This window comes from Cyprinodon tularosa, unplaced genomic scaffold (genome assembly GCF_016077235.1).
Source record: "Cyprinodon tularosa strain WSP-4 unplaced genomic scaffold, ASM1607723v1 ctg963, whole genome shotgun sequence".
Lineage (NCBI taxonomy): Eukaryota > Metazoa > Chordata > Actinopteri > Cyprinodontiformes > Cyprinodontidae > Cyprinodon > Cyprinodon tularosa.
The window spans coordinates 42501-62072 of NW_024039744.1; the positions used below are offsets into that span (position 1 = coordinate 42501).

At 47.5% G+C, this 19572-nt stretch overlaps 1 protein-coding gene across 1 annotated transcript; it reads right to left on the reverse strand.

The window, feature by feature from the left end:
- Window positions 1-8878: 8878 nt before the first annotated feature.
- On the reverse strand, window positions 8879-10980 carry LOC119776882 (tripartite motif-containing protein 16-like). Its single transcript, XM_038275511.1, has 2 exons — window positions 10894-10980; window positions 8879-10800 (listed from the first exon to the last, which is right to left on the reverse strand). Exon 2 carries the CDS (start codon window positions 10774-10776, stop codon window positions 9076-9078), a length of 1701 nt encoding a protein of 566 aa, XP_038131439.1. The 5' UTR covers window positions 10777-10800; window positions 10894-10980; the 3' UTR covers window positions 8879-9075.
- Between the last annotated feature and the right edge of the window lie 8592 nt (window positions 10981-19572).

Below are 19572 nucleotides of genomic sequence, written 5' to 3' on the forward strand. Positions count from 1 at the left end.
GGAGGAGTTTCAGAAACGTTGGTTTGTTTCCTGAAATATTCAGCAGATTCACATCAATGATTCACCGGGAGAAACGTTCCTGCTTCTGAGGTCATAAATTATGGGATGGAGGGGAGGTACAGCAGACTTCCTGGCTGTGACCTCACTTCCTGCTGTCTCCAACTTCTCTGCTCAGAGTCAGAAGCTCCCGGTCCAGCCACTGGATCCATCAATCAGTCATTATTCAGACTGAATGGATGATGCTCAGGTTGCCATAGCGACGCTGCTGTTCTTAGATGAACCAGACAGAAAAACATGGAGACATAAATGTTTGTCATTTGTGTGTTAAAATCTGCCGCGGTTTTCAGGAGGGACCTTCTGTGGTCTGAAGGTTGAGGAAGCAGAAGCTTCTGGTGAAACGTCCAGCAGGTGTCACTGACGTCTCCTTTGGACCCAGACTGAGCCGGACGGAACCGGACGGAACCGGACGGAACCGGGCAGAAAGCCCGGGAACCATCGGAACCTGAACACTGGAACCAAATGGACCCACCAGCAAAAAATATTTGCAAGATTAAACATTTTCAGTCCATTATGAGACAATATCAACAGGAAATTAAAGGTTTCTGAAGGTTTTTCTAAATAAACTTTAAACTAAATGAGATTGTTGAAGAAAAAGCTGAGATGAGTCACCAAGCAGAGGATGGTTAATGAGAGCTTCCTCCTCGTCTTCCTCCTGCAGGGCCACTATAGCAGCTTATCAACCTTTCTCTGCAATTATATAAAGAAAACAACAGGAAGTCTTTATTTGATCTAAACAGCAATAAAACTAGAGAGGAACCGGCTTGATACCGATTATTTTGACATCAGTCGAACTGATCCCTGATATCTGCTGCCGATTTTTATCTTTCTTCCATCGACATGATTAAACTGACCTCTGACCTCTGACCCCTCCATCACTGTGTAGAGCGGGGACCTTATAGTGAACTCAGTTAACTGACCATTTGGACACATGATCACTACCTTTCAAGGTGAATTGTAGGAAATTTTCACTTCACTACTTTTTCACCACTAAACGTTTGGAGACTCATTTAAAACGGTGTTATCACTATATAGTGATTAGAGCTGACGCTCAGAAACAGCCAAGTTATAGAATCTGTTTTATGTGTCGTCTTCTCCATTCAGAGGGTGCCCTGCTTGTCTTTGCCTAAATCCGCCCCTGGCTGCAGCCATGGCTGCTGAATGAAGTCATGCAGCAGAGAAGAGAAGATCGGATCGGATCGCAGGAAAAATCAGTCAGCCGATGAATCGGAGAGAGACAAACCGAAATCCAGACAGTCCAAGAAACTGGAGGATGTTGGTTTTCATTCACAGCAGGAAATTAAAGAGAACAACTTTCTATCTCTTCTCTACGGCGGACTTTCCAGGACCTCTTCAGCTCTCAGGTGGAACCCATCAGGTCTAAGGAAGACCTCTTTCCATAGGTTCACTCTAATCTGGCCTACTGAGTTTAAAAGAGGCAATCCTGGTAGATCTAGATCCAGATCCTGATACTGATGCTGGACCAGATCCAGATCCAGATCCTGATCCTGGACCAGATACTGGACCAGATCCAGATCCAGATCCTCATCCTGGACCAGATCCTGATCCTGATCCTGCACCAGATCCAGACCCTGGACCATATCCTGATCCTGGAGCAGATCCTGATCCTGATCTTGGACCAGATCCTGATCCAGATCCTGGACCAGATCCTGATGCTGATCTTGGACCAGATCCTGATCCTGGACCAGATGCTGGACCAGATCCTGATCCAGATCCAGATCCTGGACCAGATCCTGATCCTGATCCTGATCCTGATCCTGATCCTGGACCTGATCCTGGAGCAGATCCTGATCCTGGACCAGATCCTGATCCTGGAGCAGATCCTGATCCTGGACCAGATCCTGATCCTGATCCTGGACCAGATGCTGGACCAGATCCTGATCCAGATCCAGATCCTGGACCAGATCCAGATCCAGATCCAGATGCTGATCCTGGACCAGATCCCGATCCTGATCCTGGACCAGATCCTGGACCAGGTCCCGTCGCCTCCCATGGGTCTGTGTGTGCGTTCCTCCCCTCCCGGCGGGCCGATCCTCTTACCGTACAGCTGTTCTCTAATCTCAGAGGCGAATCAGACGGATCTGATACGCTAATCTTCAGGAAGCTCCCAATCCTCTGATGCAAACATGGAGAGCCCCACCCGAGCCCGGCCCCGGGGCCCCTTAGAGCGGAACCGATGCGGAGGCTGGGAGATAGCAGCCAGACATCATGTTTAACCGGCTGTGCTGATAAAAACTGGAACCCTGGAGACGTTGCACCTCCAACCAGGCTGGATCAGATCGAGTCCAGCGGTTTCCTGGACTCACCTGAAATCTGCAGCTGGAAGCTTCCTTCCTGGTTTCCTCTCATCTGATCTTCCTATGGCTGAAAAGAGTCACGCCTCAGCTCTGCTGTTGGGTTGATGTTTTATATTCAACCTGCAGAGGAAGCCACAGAAACGGCAGATGCACCAGACCTGAGCACTGCTCCACTGCGCCGCCCACATCTAATGAAACCTCAGGAAGAACCGGAGCCTGAAATATGAGTAGAACCCAGAACACCACAGAAGATCCACCAGGAGCTGAAGGAGGTTCTAGTCAAAGCCCAGATCTGGTGCCTCTAAGCAGGCTGAACGTACATCAAACGTCCAACAGCTGACAGCTTCGGAGCAGATGTTCCTCAGAGTTCCTCAGAGATCCTCAGAGATCCTCAGAGATCCTCAGAGATCCTCTGTGCAGAGAAGGAGGTTCTAACGGAGGGACGTCCAAACTTCCTCCTCAGGTAGAAACTCTGTGATACAAAAGGCCGACGAGGAAGAGGAGCAGAGGAGAAGGTCTCCTGATAATCCAGAAAGTCAAGCTGCATCATTTCATGTTCATGGAGACGTTCCAATCTGATGGTGGTCCCGTGGAGTTCTGGTCCCATGAGGTTCAAACCCAAAAACCAGGTTCCCTCAGAGTGAAACGGTTCTGGACCCACAGCAGAATCATTTCTCATTTTTACTCGTTTATCTTTAGTTTGTCTGAATTCAGCAGGAAGGATTTTAATGAGTTTATTACTTTCATAGTTTTTTTTCTTAGTTTAATTCTCAAATCAGCAAAAATATTGAATCAACAGAAAACCTACTTTGCTGCTTCATTTTGATTAAATGAATAAATAATAATAAATCTTTGCTTCAGCCTCCAGACAGGAAGGTTAAAATCGTGACACTGAGGAGTGAAGGAGCTAACTGTTTGCTAACTGTGAACCATGAAGAGTCATGATGCTGAGGATCTTTTTTCTTCCTCATCAGAAAGCAGGTGGCGACAGTGGAGAGGAAGGAGCCTCCTTAACGAGGCAGCCAGAAGACGCTCTGACCATTTGGAACAGGAAATGATGCGGCTGCTCGTCTGTCCGCCATGTTGTAGACGAGTCTCTGCTTCAGCATCGAATCAAATGATCATATTTCCTCCTCAGCAGCATCATCGCATTTAAAACGATGATCCTGGTTTTATCAGAGAGGCCAAACAACCGGGAGTGCTGAAAAGAGCCATGCTGCCCTCTAGTGGTCACTCCACACTAAGCAGCTGCTGGCAGTCCATCCATCTCTGCCTCCATCAGCATGAATCCATCCAGACCGGATCGCTCCTCAGAGACGCTTTCAGTCTGACGCGTTTTAAAGTTAATATTAGATTTGTTCATTTATTTAGTTTAGTTTATCTTCTGTGGAAATAAAGCATGAATAAAAGAAACTTTGCACCAGATTTACTCTGCAAAATTATGGAGTCTGGTTCTTCAGCAGCTCTAAGGTTCCTGACCTTTTCATTAATGACCCGGTTCATTTAATATAGATCTAAATCATGCAGAACAGCAGAAGGTTCATTCTACTGGGTGGATTGTTCCTCATAAGGAAACGAAAGTGACCCACAGGAACCTGCAGAATAAAAGCTTCAACCAGATGATCCATTAGTTCCTGCTTTCATTTGGATAAGAAGAAATTAATAAAAAGTTTAACATCTTGACATGAATGAGCTGCAGTTTGTTTTTTTTAATAAAAAGGACATTTTCATTCATTATAAAGCAGAACTGAAATAATTTTAAATGCAGCATATTTAAGTTTTAATATTTAATCAAGATCTTTTCCCTACAGCTTCATTTCTGCTGTTTCTCATCCTAATATTAACACTTATTATAAATATAAACTTCTCTAATGTCTCTTTTTTCCAATCGACAACAATAACATTTAGAACATAAAACGAATAAGGTTTGTTTTATTATAATTACTGCAGGGGTTCCTCCAGTAGGGGTCAGGGCCCCTGGGGGCCGCGATAGTTTTCATATTCATGGTGATCTGATCCTCGAGGTTTATGGAGGGCAAAAATAATAAATATGAAAATACCACACATAGCTTTAAGTTATATTTGTTTATTCTAATACATCATTTAAATATTAAACAAACGATTAAACACAGAAATAGTTAAATGTCAGATTAAATATTCCAAAATGATTCACTTCATATTTATGAATAAAATGAATTGTTTCATTTTTGGGCCACAGGCTGAACTCAGTAACTTCTGACCAATCAGAAAATATTAATCAGAAATCTTTGGTTTCATGTTTGCTGAAACTCAGCATGTTTCCAGCAGCTATGGAGGTGATGATGATAACAGGAACCAACTCCATCCTGCAGAAGGATGGAATCCAGTTCCTCCAGAGCCACAGGAGGAAAAACATGGGGCTGCAGTGACACCAAGAGGCAGCATGCAGTACTGCAGGGTTAGGCTTCACTTTGAAATGAAGGTTTTCTGCCCTTATGAGGCTCCAGGTGGAGCAGATCATCAGCAGTTTGAGGATCATTGGTGAGAAAATAATGAACATTTAAATTAAAATGATTCTATAGAAGAAAAGTGGAAAACATTCACTTGTTTCATTCTTCAGTCTAAGTTATTATCAGACTGATCAGGGAAGGATCAGTGGTACCACTACCAAACCTCCACTAGATGTCGCCCTCCACTGAAAACAGCAGATATCCCAGTTCTTCCTTTATTTAGAAGTTCAAACCCAGAAACCAAACAGTCGCTCTAAGCTGAAGGAAGGAATGAACATGACAATAAAAATAAATGTCCTTGACACAAAATCTCTGTATAATAATTAACATGTTCAAACTGACACATATTATTAATTTTTAAGAATTAAGAGTAAAGCAAACAATCAAGCTCATATGAAGTTTTTATTAATTTGGCGACACAAACTGTTCACCACACACCTCAAAGGAAATTATAATTCAGAATAACAGATATTTCAACACTAAAGAACTACATAAGTTAAAATCCTATTAGATGGTGATGAAGCATAAATAAAGGCCACGAAAATAAAAATAAAAAAGAAGACGGGGAGGGGGGGTCAATCAGAAAGGAGGGACTAAAGAGGATGGAAGAACGCCATTTGTCATAACATTGATCAGAATGACCTTTGACTGAAAATCTGATCCCAGCTTCAGACAGGAAATGCTGCCGTTGAGCCACTGGGTCCTAGAAGGAGCTGAAATCCACTTCCAGTGCAAAGAAGGCAGCGTCTTTCTGGTAATGAAGTAAATGCAGCTTTAAATCCTCTTTAACCAAAGGTGAAGTTTTCATTTTCATCCTTTGTTCTGACATTATTCTGTCAGTGATGCAGGATTTTTGGGAGTTTTCTGGTGAGAGCGTGTTTCCATGGCGACATTAGGGTCACCTGGAGGTGGTGAGCCCACAGACAAGGAAGAGACTTTTAAAAGCAGAAATACTGAACCTAGAAAGTCCTTTTGTAGTTTTAAATATAATTTGTGTTTAGTTTGTGTTGCTGCCTGCTCCTGCAGTCACCATTTCAACTGGATGCAAATGGCCAACCATGCAAACCATGTAGTGACGTCAATGAAAGGCTTCTAGCAACATTTAGACACTCAGAGCTACTTTGATCACTCGATAAATGTTTTAAATCACAATGAAATCTGAAGCTAGAAAAGCTCCTTTTCCTGGAGCTTTATTGATGAACGGCTGCAGAGCTGCTGACCAGGCTGTGAAGCCAATCAGTCACCCGGTTCTGTTTAGGAAAGCTCCGGCTCTGGACGCTCCTCCCCGAGTTTAAAAGGACTTTTCAGACATTTGATTTTCTCTTTGCCATGAAGTGATCTGGGAAAGATCCTCAGACTGTGGAAGAACCACGGTTCTGGTGCTACTGGACCTCAGTGCTTCGTCTGACACTGTTGATCACTGCATTCTATCAGAGCACCTGGAAAAGTGGGTCGGCCTTCTGGTCCAGAACCAGACCGGTTTAAATCCTCCTGAAGGAGGGAGACCGTTCAGTGTTACTGAAGGTCTCCATCAGAACCAGTCCCCCAGGGCTCCACCTCAGGGCCCCTCCTGTTCAGGATCTCCATGCTCCCCCCGACTCAGATCTGAATAAACATCAGTTACCACAGCCTACCCATAAAGGATAATAAAACTATTTCTATTGAGCTCTATTCTATTACTCATAAAACACATCGACACATTGAATAGCATCAGTTTGATTGAGTGAATTAATGACATTCTCTGGTTGTTCATCACAGAAACACCTTCTGATATTCTGAGGTGGATATTTAACACTTCAGGTCTTCATGAACGATTCAGTGCCTGATCTATGTTCACTATTTCTCTACTAGAAACAGTCTTAAGCCTCAGTGAAACCAGGACAAGAGACCAGATGAAGACCGAAGGCAGAATATAGAATCCATCAGTTTGTGTGATTCTGCTTCTTCTGTGACTGTCACTACCCGATCCATAGTGGAAACCCGATCCGTACCGGAAACCCGATCCATAGTGGAAAACCGATCCGTACCGGAAACCCGATCCGTACCGGAAACCCGATTCATAGTGGAAACCCGATCCGTACCGGAAACCCGATCCATAGTGGAAACCCGATCCGTACCGGAAACCCGATCCATAGTGGAAACCCGATCCGTACCGGAAACCCGATCCTTAGTGGAAACCCGATCCGTACCGGAAACCCGATCCATAGTGGAAACCCGATCCGTACCGGAAACCCGATCCATAGTGGAAACCCGATCCGTACCGGAAACCCGATCCTTAGTGGAAACCCGATCCGTACCGGAAACCCGATCCTTAGTGGAAACCCGATCCTTAGTGGAAACCCGATCCGTACTGGAAACCCGATCCGTACCGGAAACCCGATCCGAACCGGAAACCTGATCCGTACCGGAAACCCGATCCATACCGGAAACCCGATTCGCACCGGAAACCCGATCCGTACCAGAAACCCCATCAGTACCGAAAACCCGATCCGTACCGAAAACCCGATCCGTACAGAAAACCTGATCCGTACCGGAAACCCAATCCATACCGAAAACCCGATCCGTACAGAAAACCTGATCCGTACCGGAAACCCGATCCGTACAGAAAACCTGATCCGATCCGTACCGGAAACCCGATCTGTACCGGAAAGCCGATCCATACTAGAAACCCGATCCGTACCGGAAACCCGATCCGTACCGGAAACCCGATCCGTACAGAAAACCCCATCCGTACCGGAAACCCAATCCATACCGAAAACCCGATCCGTACCGAAAACCCGATCCGTACCGGAAACCCGATCCGTACAGAAAACCTGATCCGTTCCGTACCGGAAACCCGATCTGTACCGGAAAGCCGATCCATACTAGAAACCCGATCCGTACCGGAAACCCGATCGGTACCGGAAACCCGATCCATACAGAAAACCCGATCCGTACCGGAAACCCAATCCGTACAGAAAACCCGATCCGTACCGGAAACCCGATCTGTACAGAAAACCTGATCCGATCCGTACCGGAAACCCAATCCATACCGAAAACCCGATACGTACCGGAAACCTGATTTGATCCGTACCGGAAACCCGATCCTTAGTGGAAACCCGATCCGTACCGGAAACCCGATCCGTACCGGAAACCCGTTCCGTACCGGAAACCCGATCTGTACCGGAAACCCGATCCGTACCGGAAACCCGATCCATACCGAAAACCCGATCCGTACCGAAAACCCGATCCGTACCGGAAACCCAATCCGTACAGAAAACCTGATCCGTTCCGTACCGGAAACCCGATCTGTACCGGAAAGCCGATCCATACTAGAAACCCGATCCGTACCGGAAACCCGATCGGTACCGGAAACCCGATCCATACAGAAAACCCGATCCGTACCGGAAACCCAATCCGTACAGAAAACCCGATCCGTACCGGAAACCCGATCTGTACAGAAAACCTGATCCGATCCGTACCGGAAACCCAATCCATACCGAAAACCCGATACGTACCGGAAACCTGATTCGATCCGTACCAGAAACCCGATCCTTAGTGGAAACCCGATCCGTACCGGAAACCCGATCCGTACCGGAAACCCGTTCCGTACCGGAAACCCGATCTGTACCGGAAACCCGATCCGTACCGGAAACCCGATCCATGGTGGAAACCCGATCCTTAGTGGAAACCCGATCCATGCCGGAAACCCGATCCATAGTGGAAACCCGATCCTTTCCCAAGGCACAATCCGCACCATCAGCTCATGTGCAAGCAGATATTCATCTAGGTCACCATAAATAATGTACTAAAATTACTTATTTTTATCTTTAACTCACTAAAGAAACATTTCAGTTGTTTCTTTCTTTATATTACGCACTATATAGCATAATGTTAACATGAAAGGAAAACATAAAACTCTTTATGTTTGAATCCACAGCTGATAGAGTTAGCTCCAGGAAGTAGCGTAGCATCTCATTTCCTGTGCAGATCAGGAGCAGAGGATAAAACAGAAAGGATTTTAATGAATTTATTTTCTCAGGAAATACATTATAAACTTTTAACACATTATATTTTGTACATTTACTATTTTGGGGGAGGGAGAATTTTGATTTAGGTCTTTTTCACACTCAAATCACCGGGATGTATATCTGGTCCCTCAGATGAGCTGATGGTGCGGATCGTGCTACCGGTATGAAGCGGAGAGTGACGGCGACATGTGGGTCGTTCATTTACAGAACAATGGCGGCGCTCTGAGCGTCTGCGGCCGCCTCTTTAAGGTCGCACAGTTCCAGGGATCCGTCATAAACGTAGACAGCGAAGCCGGCGTAGAGCGGCTGGGTGAAGCTGGTCTGGACCCTGTGGAGAAGCGTCATGGTGTCGGAGACGCTGTAGAAGGACAGCAGTCCTGCGCTGTGGTCTAGGTAGACCCCCACCCTGCCGGACACGGGTCCGGAGATGCAGGTTCGGATGTTGTTGTGGATGAACTTGGCTGAATCCTCCAGAGCCCAGGACCGGTCGTTGTTCCCGAAGCCGCTCTCGCCCCCCGACCTCTGGATGTCGCGGTAGGCGACGGCCACTGTGACTCTGGCCGCCTTCTTCTCTGTCTCCCAGTAGCAGCGGCCGCTGAGGCTCTCGGCGCTCAGGACCTGCTGCCTCTGGGTGAACCGCTCGGCGTGGGGGGGGTACGGCTGCCTGGCTCTCATCACCGCAGCCTTCCTGTTCCCCTCCGACAGCAGCAGGCGGGGGTTGGCCGTGTTGGGGTCCATGGTGAGCTGGCAGGAGTACTGCAGGAACTCCGCTCTGGTCTCCGGCTGCGGCTGCGACAGCAAGACGTCCACTTTGGACATGGTCATCAGGATTTTGGTCCACTCACTCTGGAGGACTTCCTGCAGCTTGTTCCTGACCTCTGACACGGCGAGCATGACGTCATCGAAGTAGCGCAGCGGGCGGACGTTGAGGCCGGAGAGGTGGGGCCCTTCGTGGGGGAGGGTGAGCAGGGAGTAGCTGTGGAGGAACTGGATGTGGTTGTCAATGTGGGACAGCAGCTCCAGCTCCTTCTCCTTCTTGGTCAGCTGCACCAGCTGCTCCTGCAGCTTCTCATGAAGCTCCCGGACCTGCCGGACCTCGTTCCTCTGCCTAGACCTGATCTGCTGCTTCACGCCCGAGCTCCTCTTCTCTACCACGAAGATGAAGTCTGCAAAAATCTTCTCGCTGTCCCTGACGGCTTTATCTGCGGAGCAATTGATGGCCTCCACCTCCTGCTGCAGCACCAGGATGCCTTTCTTGGTGCTGCCGATCTTCTGCTGGATGTCCCGCTGGTTCCCAAAGAGCTCTCGCTGCTTCTGGATCCTCTCCGTCGCAGCAGAAACCGTGTCGTGGCCTTTATGCTCGTCTAAGGAGCACATGTAGCAGATGCAGTGCTGATTGGTGCGGCAGAAGATCTTCATCACCTCGCTGTGATGGGAGCAGATGTTCTCCTGAAGCCTTCGTGACGGTTTGACCAGCTTGTGCTTCTCGAAGGCCGATGACTGGAAGTGCGGCTGCAGGTGCTGCTCGCAGTAGGAGACCAGACACTGCAGGCAGGACCTGACGGCTCGGAGCTTCCGGTCGGTGCAGAAATCGCAGGCCACATCCTCCGGTCCTGCAGCGCAGCCGTCTCCTGCAGGCGGCTGCAGGCGGGTCTTCTTCAGGTCCTCCATCAGATAGGCCAGCACCGTGTTCTTCACCAGGACAGGCCGGGGCCTGAAGGTCTGCCTGCACTGGGGGCAGCTCTGGACCTTCTTCTGGTCCTCTGCGTCCCAGTGGCTCCTGATGCAGTTCATGCAGTAGCTGTGTCCACAGGGAATAGTAGCAGGATCCTTCATCAGATCCAGGCAGATGGAGCAGCAGAGTTTATCTTGGTCCAGGTGAATTTCTCCGCTTTGCGCCATTTCTACCGCTGGACGTTCGCAGACCTCTGTAGAGCCCCACTGGACGTTCGCAGACCTCTGTAGAGCACCACTGGACGTTCGCAGACCTCTGTGCAGCACCACTGAACGTTCGCAGACCTCTGTAGAGCACCACTGGACGTTCGCAGACCTCTGTAGAGCACCACTGGACGTTCGCAGACCTCTGTAGAGCACCACTGGACGTTCGCAGACCTCTGTGCAGCACCACTGAACGTTCGCAGACCTCTGTAGAGCACCACTGAACGTTCGCAGACCTCTGTAGAGCACCACTGGACGTTCGCAGACCTCTGTAGAGCCCCACTGGACGTTCGCAGACCTCTGTAGAGCACCACTGGACGTTCGCAGACCTCTGTGCAGCACCACTGAACGTTCGCAGACCTCTGTAGAGCCCCACTGGACGTTCGCAGACCTCTGTAGAGCACCACTGGACGTTCGCAGACCTCTGTAGAGCACCACTGGACGTTCGCAGACCTCTTTAGAGCACCACTGGACGTTCGCAGACCTCTGTAGAGCCCCACTGGACGTTCGCAGACCTCTGTAGAGCACCACTGGACGTTCGCAGACCTCTGTAGAGCACCACTGGACGTTCGCAGACCTCTGTGGAGCACCACTGGACGTTCGCACAGCTCTGTAGAGCCCCACTGGACGTTCGCAGACCTCTGTGGAGCACCACTGGACGTTCGCACAGCTCTGTAGAGCCCCACTGGACGTTCGCAGACCTCTGTGGAGCACCACTGGACGTTCGCACAGCTCTGTAGAGCACCACTGGACGTTCGCAGACCTCTGTGGAGCACCACTGGATGTTCGCACAGCTCTGTAGAGCACCACTGGACGTTCGCAGACCTCTGTGGAGCACCACTGGATGTTCGCACAGCTCTGTAGAGCACCACTGGACGTTCGCAGACCTCTGTGGAGCACCACTGGATGTTCGCACAGCTCTGTAGAGCACCACTGGACGTTCGCAGACCTCTGTGGAGCACCACTGGACGTTCGCAGACCTCTGTAGAGCCCCACTGGACGTTCGCAGACCTCTGTAGAGCACCACTGGACGTTCGCAGACCTCTGTGCAGCACCACTGAACGTTCGCAGACCTCTGTAGAGCCCCACTGGACGTTCGCAGACCTCTGTAGAGCACCACTGGACGTTCGCAGACCTCTGTAGAGCACCACTGGACGTTCGCAGACCTCTTTAGAGCACCACTGGACGTTCGCAGACCTCTGTAGAGCCCCACTGGACGTTCGCAGACCTCTGTAGAGCACCACTGGACGTTCGCAGACCTCTGTAGAGCACCACTGGACGTTCGCAGACCTCTGTGGAGCACCACTGGACGTTCGCACAGCTCTGTAGAGCCCCACTGGACGTTCGCAGACCTCTGTGGAGCACCACTGGACGTTCGCACAGCTCTGTAGAGCCCCACTGGACGTTCGCGGACCTCTGTGGAGCACCACTGGACGTTCGCACAGCTCTGTAGAGCACCACTGGACGTTCGCAGACCTCTGTGGAGCACCACTGGATGTTCGCACAGCTCTGTAGAGCACCACTGGACGTTCGCAGACCTCTGTGGAGCACCACTGGATGTTCGCACAGCTCTGTAGAGCACCACTGGACGTTCGCAGACCTCTGTGGAGCACCACTGGATGTTCGCACAGCTCTGTAGAGCACCACTGGACGTTCGCAGACCTCTGTGGAGCACCACTGGACGTTCGCACAGCTCTGTAGAGCACCACTGGACGTTCGCAGACCTCTGTGGAGCACCACTGGACGTTCGCAGACCTCTGTGGAGCACCACTGGACGTTCGCACAGCTCTGTAGAGCACCACTGGACGTTCGCAGACCTCTGTGCAGCACCACTGGACGTTCGCAGACCTCTGTGGAGCACCACTGGACGTTCGCAGACCTCTGTGGAGCACCACTGGACGTTCGCAGACCTCTGTGCAGCACGTCCAGCTGACAGCAGCCTGTTTACACCCAGCAGCAGCCTGGAGGCTCTTTATAGGGAGAAGGGGGCGGTCCTTGTATCGCCTCCTCCATCCATGGCTGCAGAGACCAGCTGTAAAACAACTCGGTCACACCGCAGCCTTCAGGAAGGCTGAGTTACAACTAGAAGTTTCCGTCTTACCTTTTTTCCCAGCAGGAGTTTTTACAGTAGAAGCAGCTAAAGGCTGTTATGTCACCTGAACAGCAGGACGGTCAGTGACCTTCAAAGCCCCTCTGGCTGTTTCTCCTCAAAATCTTCCATTTGGCGTCAACTTTTCTCTGCTTGTTTGTAGTTTTCCTTATTTTGGCAACAGAGGAGCTGAGCTGACAGTAAAGAACCCCCCCCCCCCCCCCCCCCCCCCCCCCAGCAGGTCACTTAAAGCTTTGTTTTCTCATTGAAATCCCAATAAAATTATCCTGATCTATCTCTATAGTTCTGCTGCTATAGGCTTAGACTGCTGGAGGACATAGGGACCCCTTTTTCATCATTCTGCTTCATTCTATCTCTATTCTCCCACTCTGCAGAATCTGTTAGTTCAATCTCTAACGTTCTGCTCTCTCTGCTTTTTCCTCATAGTAGCTTCATCTGGTCTGTTCCTGTTTGGCTGTGACTCCATCCTGGAAAGAAACATCAGCTGTGCTGCTGCCATCAACACCCTTGTTTATAGATGTTGGAGATCGGCCTGTTTTCCAGTGTGGTCCTGTTTCTCTGACCGTGACTGAGTGGATGTGCTCTCTTCATCCTCTGGCATGGGAGCTGCCTTGGAGCTCGTCTGCCTGGCTGTGTGTTTCCTGGACGGGGCCGCCTTTTACAGCTGCTTTTTGTATCTCTGCTTCTGTCTCCTTGAACCCCAGTGGGCCTCAGCAGATGGCCGCTCACACTGAGCCTGGTTCTGCTGGAGGTTTCTTCCTGTTCAAAGGGAGTTTTTCCTCTCCACTGTCGCTACAAGCATGCTTAGTGTGAGGGATTGCTGAAGAGTCAATGAGTCGATGCAATCAACTGGTTTTCCTTCGATAGAAAACTTTGTATCAATTTGACTGTATGATCTGGTTGAACTGGAAAGTGCCTTGAGATGACATGTGTTGTGAATTTGGCGCTATAGAAATAAACTGAATTGAATTGAATTGAATAAAATGCAATCAGGAGCGTCGCTGAGGTTCCAGGAATGAGGGTCCTGCTCATTGGGGGGGGGGCAGTCTGTGGGATTTGAACCTCACAGCGTTTCCACTCAGCAGGAGCTCTGCTCTAAGCAACGACTAATAAACACAACATTGCAATAAAAACTCCAGATTATCTATGAAAACTTATGTGAAGAAAATGTGATTAAAGTTAGAAAGACTCAGAGTTTGTGTTAAAATCCCTTAAAGATGTTATTCTTTGGATTCATCTCAGCTGCTGATAGTTTCAGCTCCTCCTAATCAGCCTGAATAATTACACCAAAAATCTTCAACCATTAACATTCGACTGTTTTATTAAAAACCAGAATAACTTGAGTCCTGCTGCCAAACATCAGCTTGATATTTAGAACCCTTAAAGCCAGGTGGGATAAAATTATTCAACTATTTACTCCAGTTAAATAAACGAGGATCGATGGATTTCACTCAGTCTGCATTTTATTTTTCTACCTTTGCAAAGAGAGAACATTTCATCATCATTAGGTTACAGTAATCTGTCCTGTTCTGACTAGAAATTAGTTTTTCTTCCTTATCCCCCCACCCCCCCCCCCCCCCCCACTCAGACATTTCCTCAGCCTTGCAGGTGAAATAAATATAAAGTAAAAACATTTTTCACTGGATAAATAACTTAACTAATTATATGAAAGACAAAAATCTTAATTTTCTGACCAAAGTTCCACCCTTTGGATTATTAAAGGATATTATCCTTGTGTGATCGATAAAAAAAAAGGAACATTTGTGAATATATGTAAAGAAAACTAAAAACTAAGAAACTAAAATTGTGAAAGAAAACTAAAAACTATTAATAAAAATAAGAAATATATATATTAATAAAATGCACACCTGCAATCAAGCCAGAGGACAATCTTACATGAAATAAAGCCCTAGAACATCCTAGATAGAAAAAACATTTCACTGTTTTCCCCATAATGATCATTTCTATGGTAAAATATCTATTTGCTGAGAACTTTTATTTTTAGTTCTTATTATGAGTTAATACTTGTTTGCCTGGAAGAGGAAAGGTCAAATTAGTCGAAAAATAGACTCCTTCATGTCTACTAAGTATAAGTTAAATGATTAACCTGAGATCCTAAATGCAATAAACCTCATTATAAGTAAAAAAGGACCAATCTCTATGCAAAATGTTAAAATCATAAAGATGTTTCACGCAGATGACGAGTTCAGCTCTTCAGAATCAGTCAAAGCACACATTAAAAAGTTGGAGGATTTAATCTCAGCTCCTCTTCCCCAATGGTAGCTGAGACCCGATCATCAGAGTTCATTCTCTGATCCAGGAATCTCTGCCAATACTGACCATCAGCCATCAGCTGCTCATCTAACACTATTAAGAAACTAATAAACACTCAGATACTAAAAATGTTCACCTTTTTTATTAAAATACAACACATTTCTCTTCTCATTCATGTTGGATAGTTAAATAATCAAAAAGCCAAAGCTGATGTCAGACATCTTCAGGTGGGCGTCTTCATCTTTCTGTTGATGTCGGTCCCTTATACAGGCGACATTTTGAATGTCGTCTGCAGAGCAGCTGGTCCTCAACACATCAGGTGGACGACTGATGTGTTAATTAACCAATCAGAGGGGATTATTCTGCCCCTTTATTCTGATTGGCTTTCCTGGTTCCTTCCAGATGAGCTCTGATCATTTTCTTTTGATGTCTTTAAGCCACGCCTCCTCCTGCTGAAGGATGGAAGGATGGCTGAGAAGGTCCTCCATCAGGGTCTCCAGGCACCTTGGTCCGTCTGTAAAGCCGTCTCTAAGGGAAGAAGGTCCTGTAGGTCATTTTAATGTGTCACCTGTCAGTCCCAGTCTGGCCAGAGGTCAGAGGTCAGGTCCGTTCTGTGGTTCAGGAACGGGTCGACCCGTCATGAGCTCATGGGGAGGAAAAATGGGAGTCAAAGTTACCAACATGCTGAATTAAAGGAGCTGAGGGAAGGAAAGATCAGATGTTATCTTAGCCTTTCACAAACAATAGGAGATAAAACAAGTTCATGTAGCTTAAAGAACTTTAGATTAAAATTGGAACTTTGTCACAAACCATTGAATTATTCCGGTCTCCTTATTTTTAAGGACTCCAAAGGATCCAGTCCAGGTAGACCGGGTCCTTGGAGGATGCAGCCCAGGACTTCAAACAGAGACCATTTTTCTTTGTTTGTATTAATGAACGAAAGGTAAATTCTATAAATGTCAGGGTATGGTTGAGGCTTTAAGGACCCATACGCAGAGGAGACGTCCTGTAGATTTAATGAAATATCTGAGGCACAAATCCACAAAAAACAAAGAACAATAGACAAGTAACCGAAAACCAGATGACTTTAGAGGAAGACTCAGGTGGGGAGCCAGGAAAGGACGAGGAAGCAGCACTGAGGAACGGCACAGGGAGAGTATATATGGGAGACTGAACAAAGACTGGACTAATGAGCTGATTGGGAGCAGGTGGGAAGAGAGGAGGCTAGAAGGGCAACCAAGAAACACCTAAGAACTCAAATATATCCAGAAAACACCACAAAATAGACAGATTTTATTTTGTCTTTTTGTACACGTGTAAACAAAAAGAACTTTAGAAGGAATCAAATAGAAATAAAACTAGAAAACAAAGGAAAACGTGGATTGAAGTGAAACTGAAAAGAACCAAGACAGGGACAATAAATAACCGCAGCTGCATCTGAGAATACATTTAGAAAGACGCGTAGCTGATAGCTAGCTAGCTTCTCCATGCGGACGCCATTTTGAAGGGGGGGTCCGCCCCTAACGACCACCTCCCCATCAGGAATCGGAACGTCAGGAGAAAATCAAAGGTTTGAAATTCAGTCGGCCGTCCTGAGGTGCTGGTGGTAAATCCTGCTGTTGAAGCAGAGCGACGAGCTGATTTACCAGAATCTGGAGTACCGCCGTGTGAAAACAAGAGAGTCCTTCTTCTTCTTCTTTCAGATTGATGAGTGCGACCGGCGCCATCTCACTGCGCTGAGTCTGATGTGTAGTTTTTGGATGCACAGTGCGAGCAGGTAGATCGCATCAGAGCAGCGTGACGCACAGTGAATGAACAAACATCGCGAGCTGGGAACTTTTAAACCTGCAATTTTCATCGTACAGTTGAGCCGTAGCTGCGTGCAACGTTTGGAAACTAGCGAACCAAACCAGCTTACGAAGCCTCCAGTGAGCGCGAGTAGAGGCTCCTGCAGGTCATCAGCTTATTCCAGGTAATCCTGCAGCTCCTCCAGAGCTCCTGCGTTTCTTTTGCCTCCTCTGACAGCAATCTTAAGAGGCCCCTGGCATTGGGCCCCTGATGGTGGGGTGCTTTATGGCTCCAGTGAAGTGCAGATAAGCATTCCCATTCATGCGTTCTGATTCTGTGGTGGTGAGAAACCTTTGACTAGACCCCCAGTGACCTTTAATCCAGCTGTGTTAAAGCGTTTAGTTCTGGGGTCGATCCGTTACTTTCTGTTTCAGAGATCTGGGAAGAAGTTATCCTGAATAAAGTCATGATAACAAACACGCCTCAGTCGGCGAGTCGGCTGCTTCCTTCATTTCAGCTGAGAAGACTTGGAAATAGTTTATTCTTTTCTGGAAGAACCGGCATCCAAATATTTCAGTCAGGAAATTTAATTAGAGTCGATATTTTATGCTCTTCTTTAAATTAGCTTTAATAAAGACATCAGGTTGTAATATTTTCCCCCAACTTTTTATTGTCATTACACTGTCACAAGTACAGAGCAACGAAATTCACGCTCTCCCCTTGTGGAGCAGTGGGCTGCCATTGTGCGGCACCCGGGGAGCAGTGTGGGGTTAAGGGTCTTGCTCAGGGACCCAGAGTGGAGGCTGTGGAGTTGGACTCAAACTCAGAACCTTCCAAGCTCTACGCCCTAAAGACCAGGCCGCCATTCCCCATCACATCCACACGTTTCGAGGATGTAGAAATATATTTGTCTGCAATTTATATCTAAGTCTATATTTTATATTCACACAAAATATTTAACAAACCCATCCTAAATCTAAATTTTATAGTAGATATGCAAATTAGTCATGCCCCTTTAACGTTTTAGTTTTAAGCCACGCCCCCAGGGGCAGAGGAACCAATGAGGAATCAAGGCCTCCTTTAAAGAACTTGGGGAACAGGGAGGCTTCTGTCCTACCGTTGCCATGGTGACTCAGGTTATCTGAAGACAAATGTAGGAATAAAACGTGTTTTTTTTTTGTGTCCAGTTATCCGGTCAGCCTATTGGACGCTCAGATCAGGCCTGTATCGGAATTTTTCCACTCCTACTCAGAGATCATTTGATAAATAATGAAGAATTACCAACAAAATGGCGGACGGCGCCGAGTTTGCTTTTTTTCAGCTGTCAGAGCATTTAATGCAGAGAGAACTCATTTAAAAAGTTGCTAATGCTATTAGTGCTACGAAGTGGCAGATGGTAACACATCTATTGATGGGTGAAGGGTCCACCCCCTTGGATTGGGCCGTTCGTAACCCGACCGTTTCTATTTACATGTTTTCTAAACTAAAACCAGGCTTTGTTGGGCTGCTGGATAAAACCTGGAACTAAACGCTATTTCTGACATTTGGAATTGAAAAATCTTCCTGGATGGAAGAGAAACGTCTTCAGACTGGGAAACAAAGTCCAGTTTTTTGAACGACAATGACCTGGATGACTGAGAATCTTCACCTACTATAACACATGGGCTAGCCAGCTGTTAGCTTGATCATCCCTTTAAAAAAATCGCAGCAAAAAAAAAACCCATCAGTACGATCCTAGTCAGGGACACTCGGGCCATGGTGTCCATTTCATTACTGATGCATTTCCCTGAAGGCTGTAGTCCTAATCATACAGCGTGACCCGTAGGCGTTTCAATCCCATACGGACGTCTGCTATGCTACGTTCACATCTAACGCCCTTTGGGCAGCAGAAGCAACCGTTTTACACGCCAAGGCTACGGTCAACTGTCAAGTTTTAGGAAAAGGCATCTGAGGCGCTTAAGAAGCAGCAGCTGCTGGAGTTGGAAACTTACTGCTGGACGCGCCTCATCAACCAATCAGAGAAGCTGATCTGGGAGCTGGCAGGGAGTCAGACGCAGCACTGCTGATGCAGAGCGCTATGATCACTCCTCTGAAACAGTTTAACGCCTAAATTAACTTCAAATGTAGAAACCTGCCGGCAGAATATGTTGGCTTTTATTATCCTGCTGCCTGCAGTTTGTAGCACAGACCTGAAAAACGCTAACATCTACTTCCAGCCGCCACCAACAGGAGGGGAAAACCCTGGAGAGGCGAGCGGGCCTGAGGCAGCTGCTGCTGGGGATTCCCAGTGACAGCGCAGCGCCGGTATGTGGGGGTCTGAGCGGCTCCCACAGAGAAATAATCTTTGAAGGCAGGATGGTAATCTGGATGAACTGACTGCACAGACCATGTTTTCAGGAGGACTTTCTCACTTCAACATAGATTCTAACTACTTTCTACCCGCTGATCACAGCTAATATAGCAAAGCTGCTCTCTGGCATCGAACACAGGAGCAGCAGAAGCATCTGGACTCACTTTACTGGACGGCTGACCTTAGTGAGGATCAGAGATGAAGCAGCAGGAGCTTCTTTGATGCTCAGAGCGTTCAA

Excerpts from the sequence above, each read along its gene's own strand:
- LOC119776882 (XM_038275511.1), bottom strand. The coding sequence starts at position 10,776 with ATGGCGCAAAGCGGAGAAATTCACCTGGACCAAGATAAACTCTGCTGC.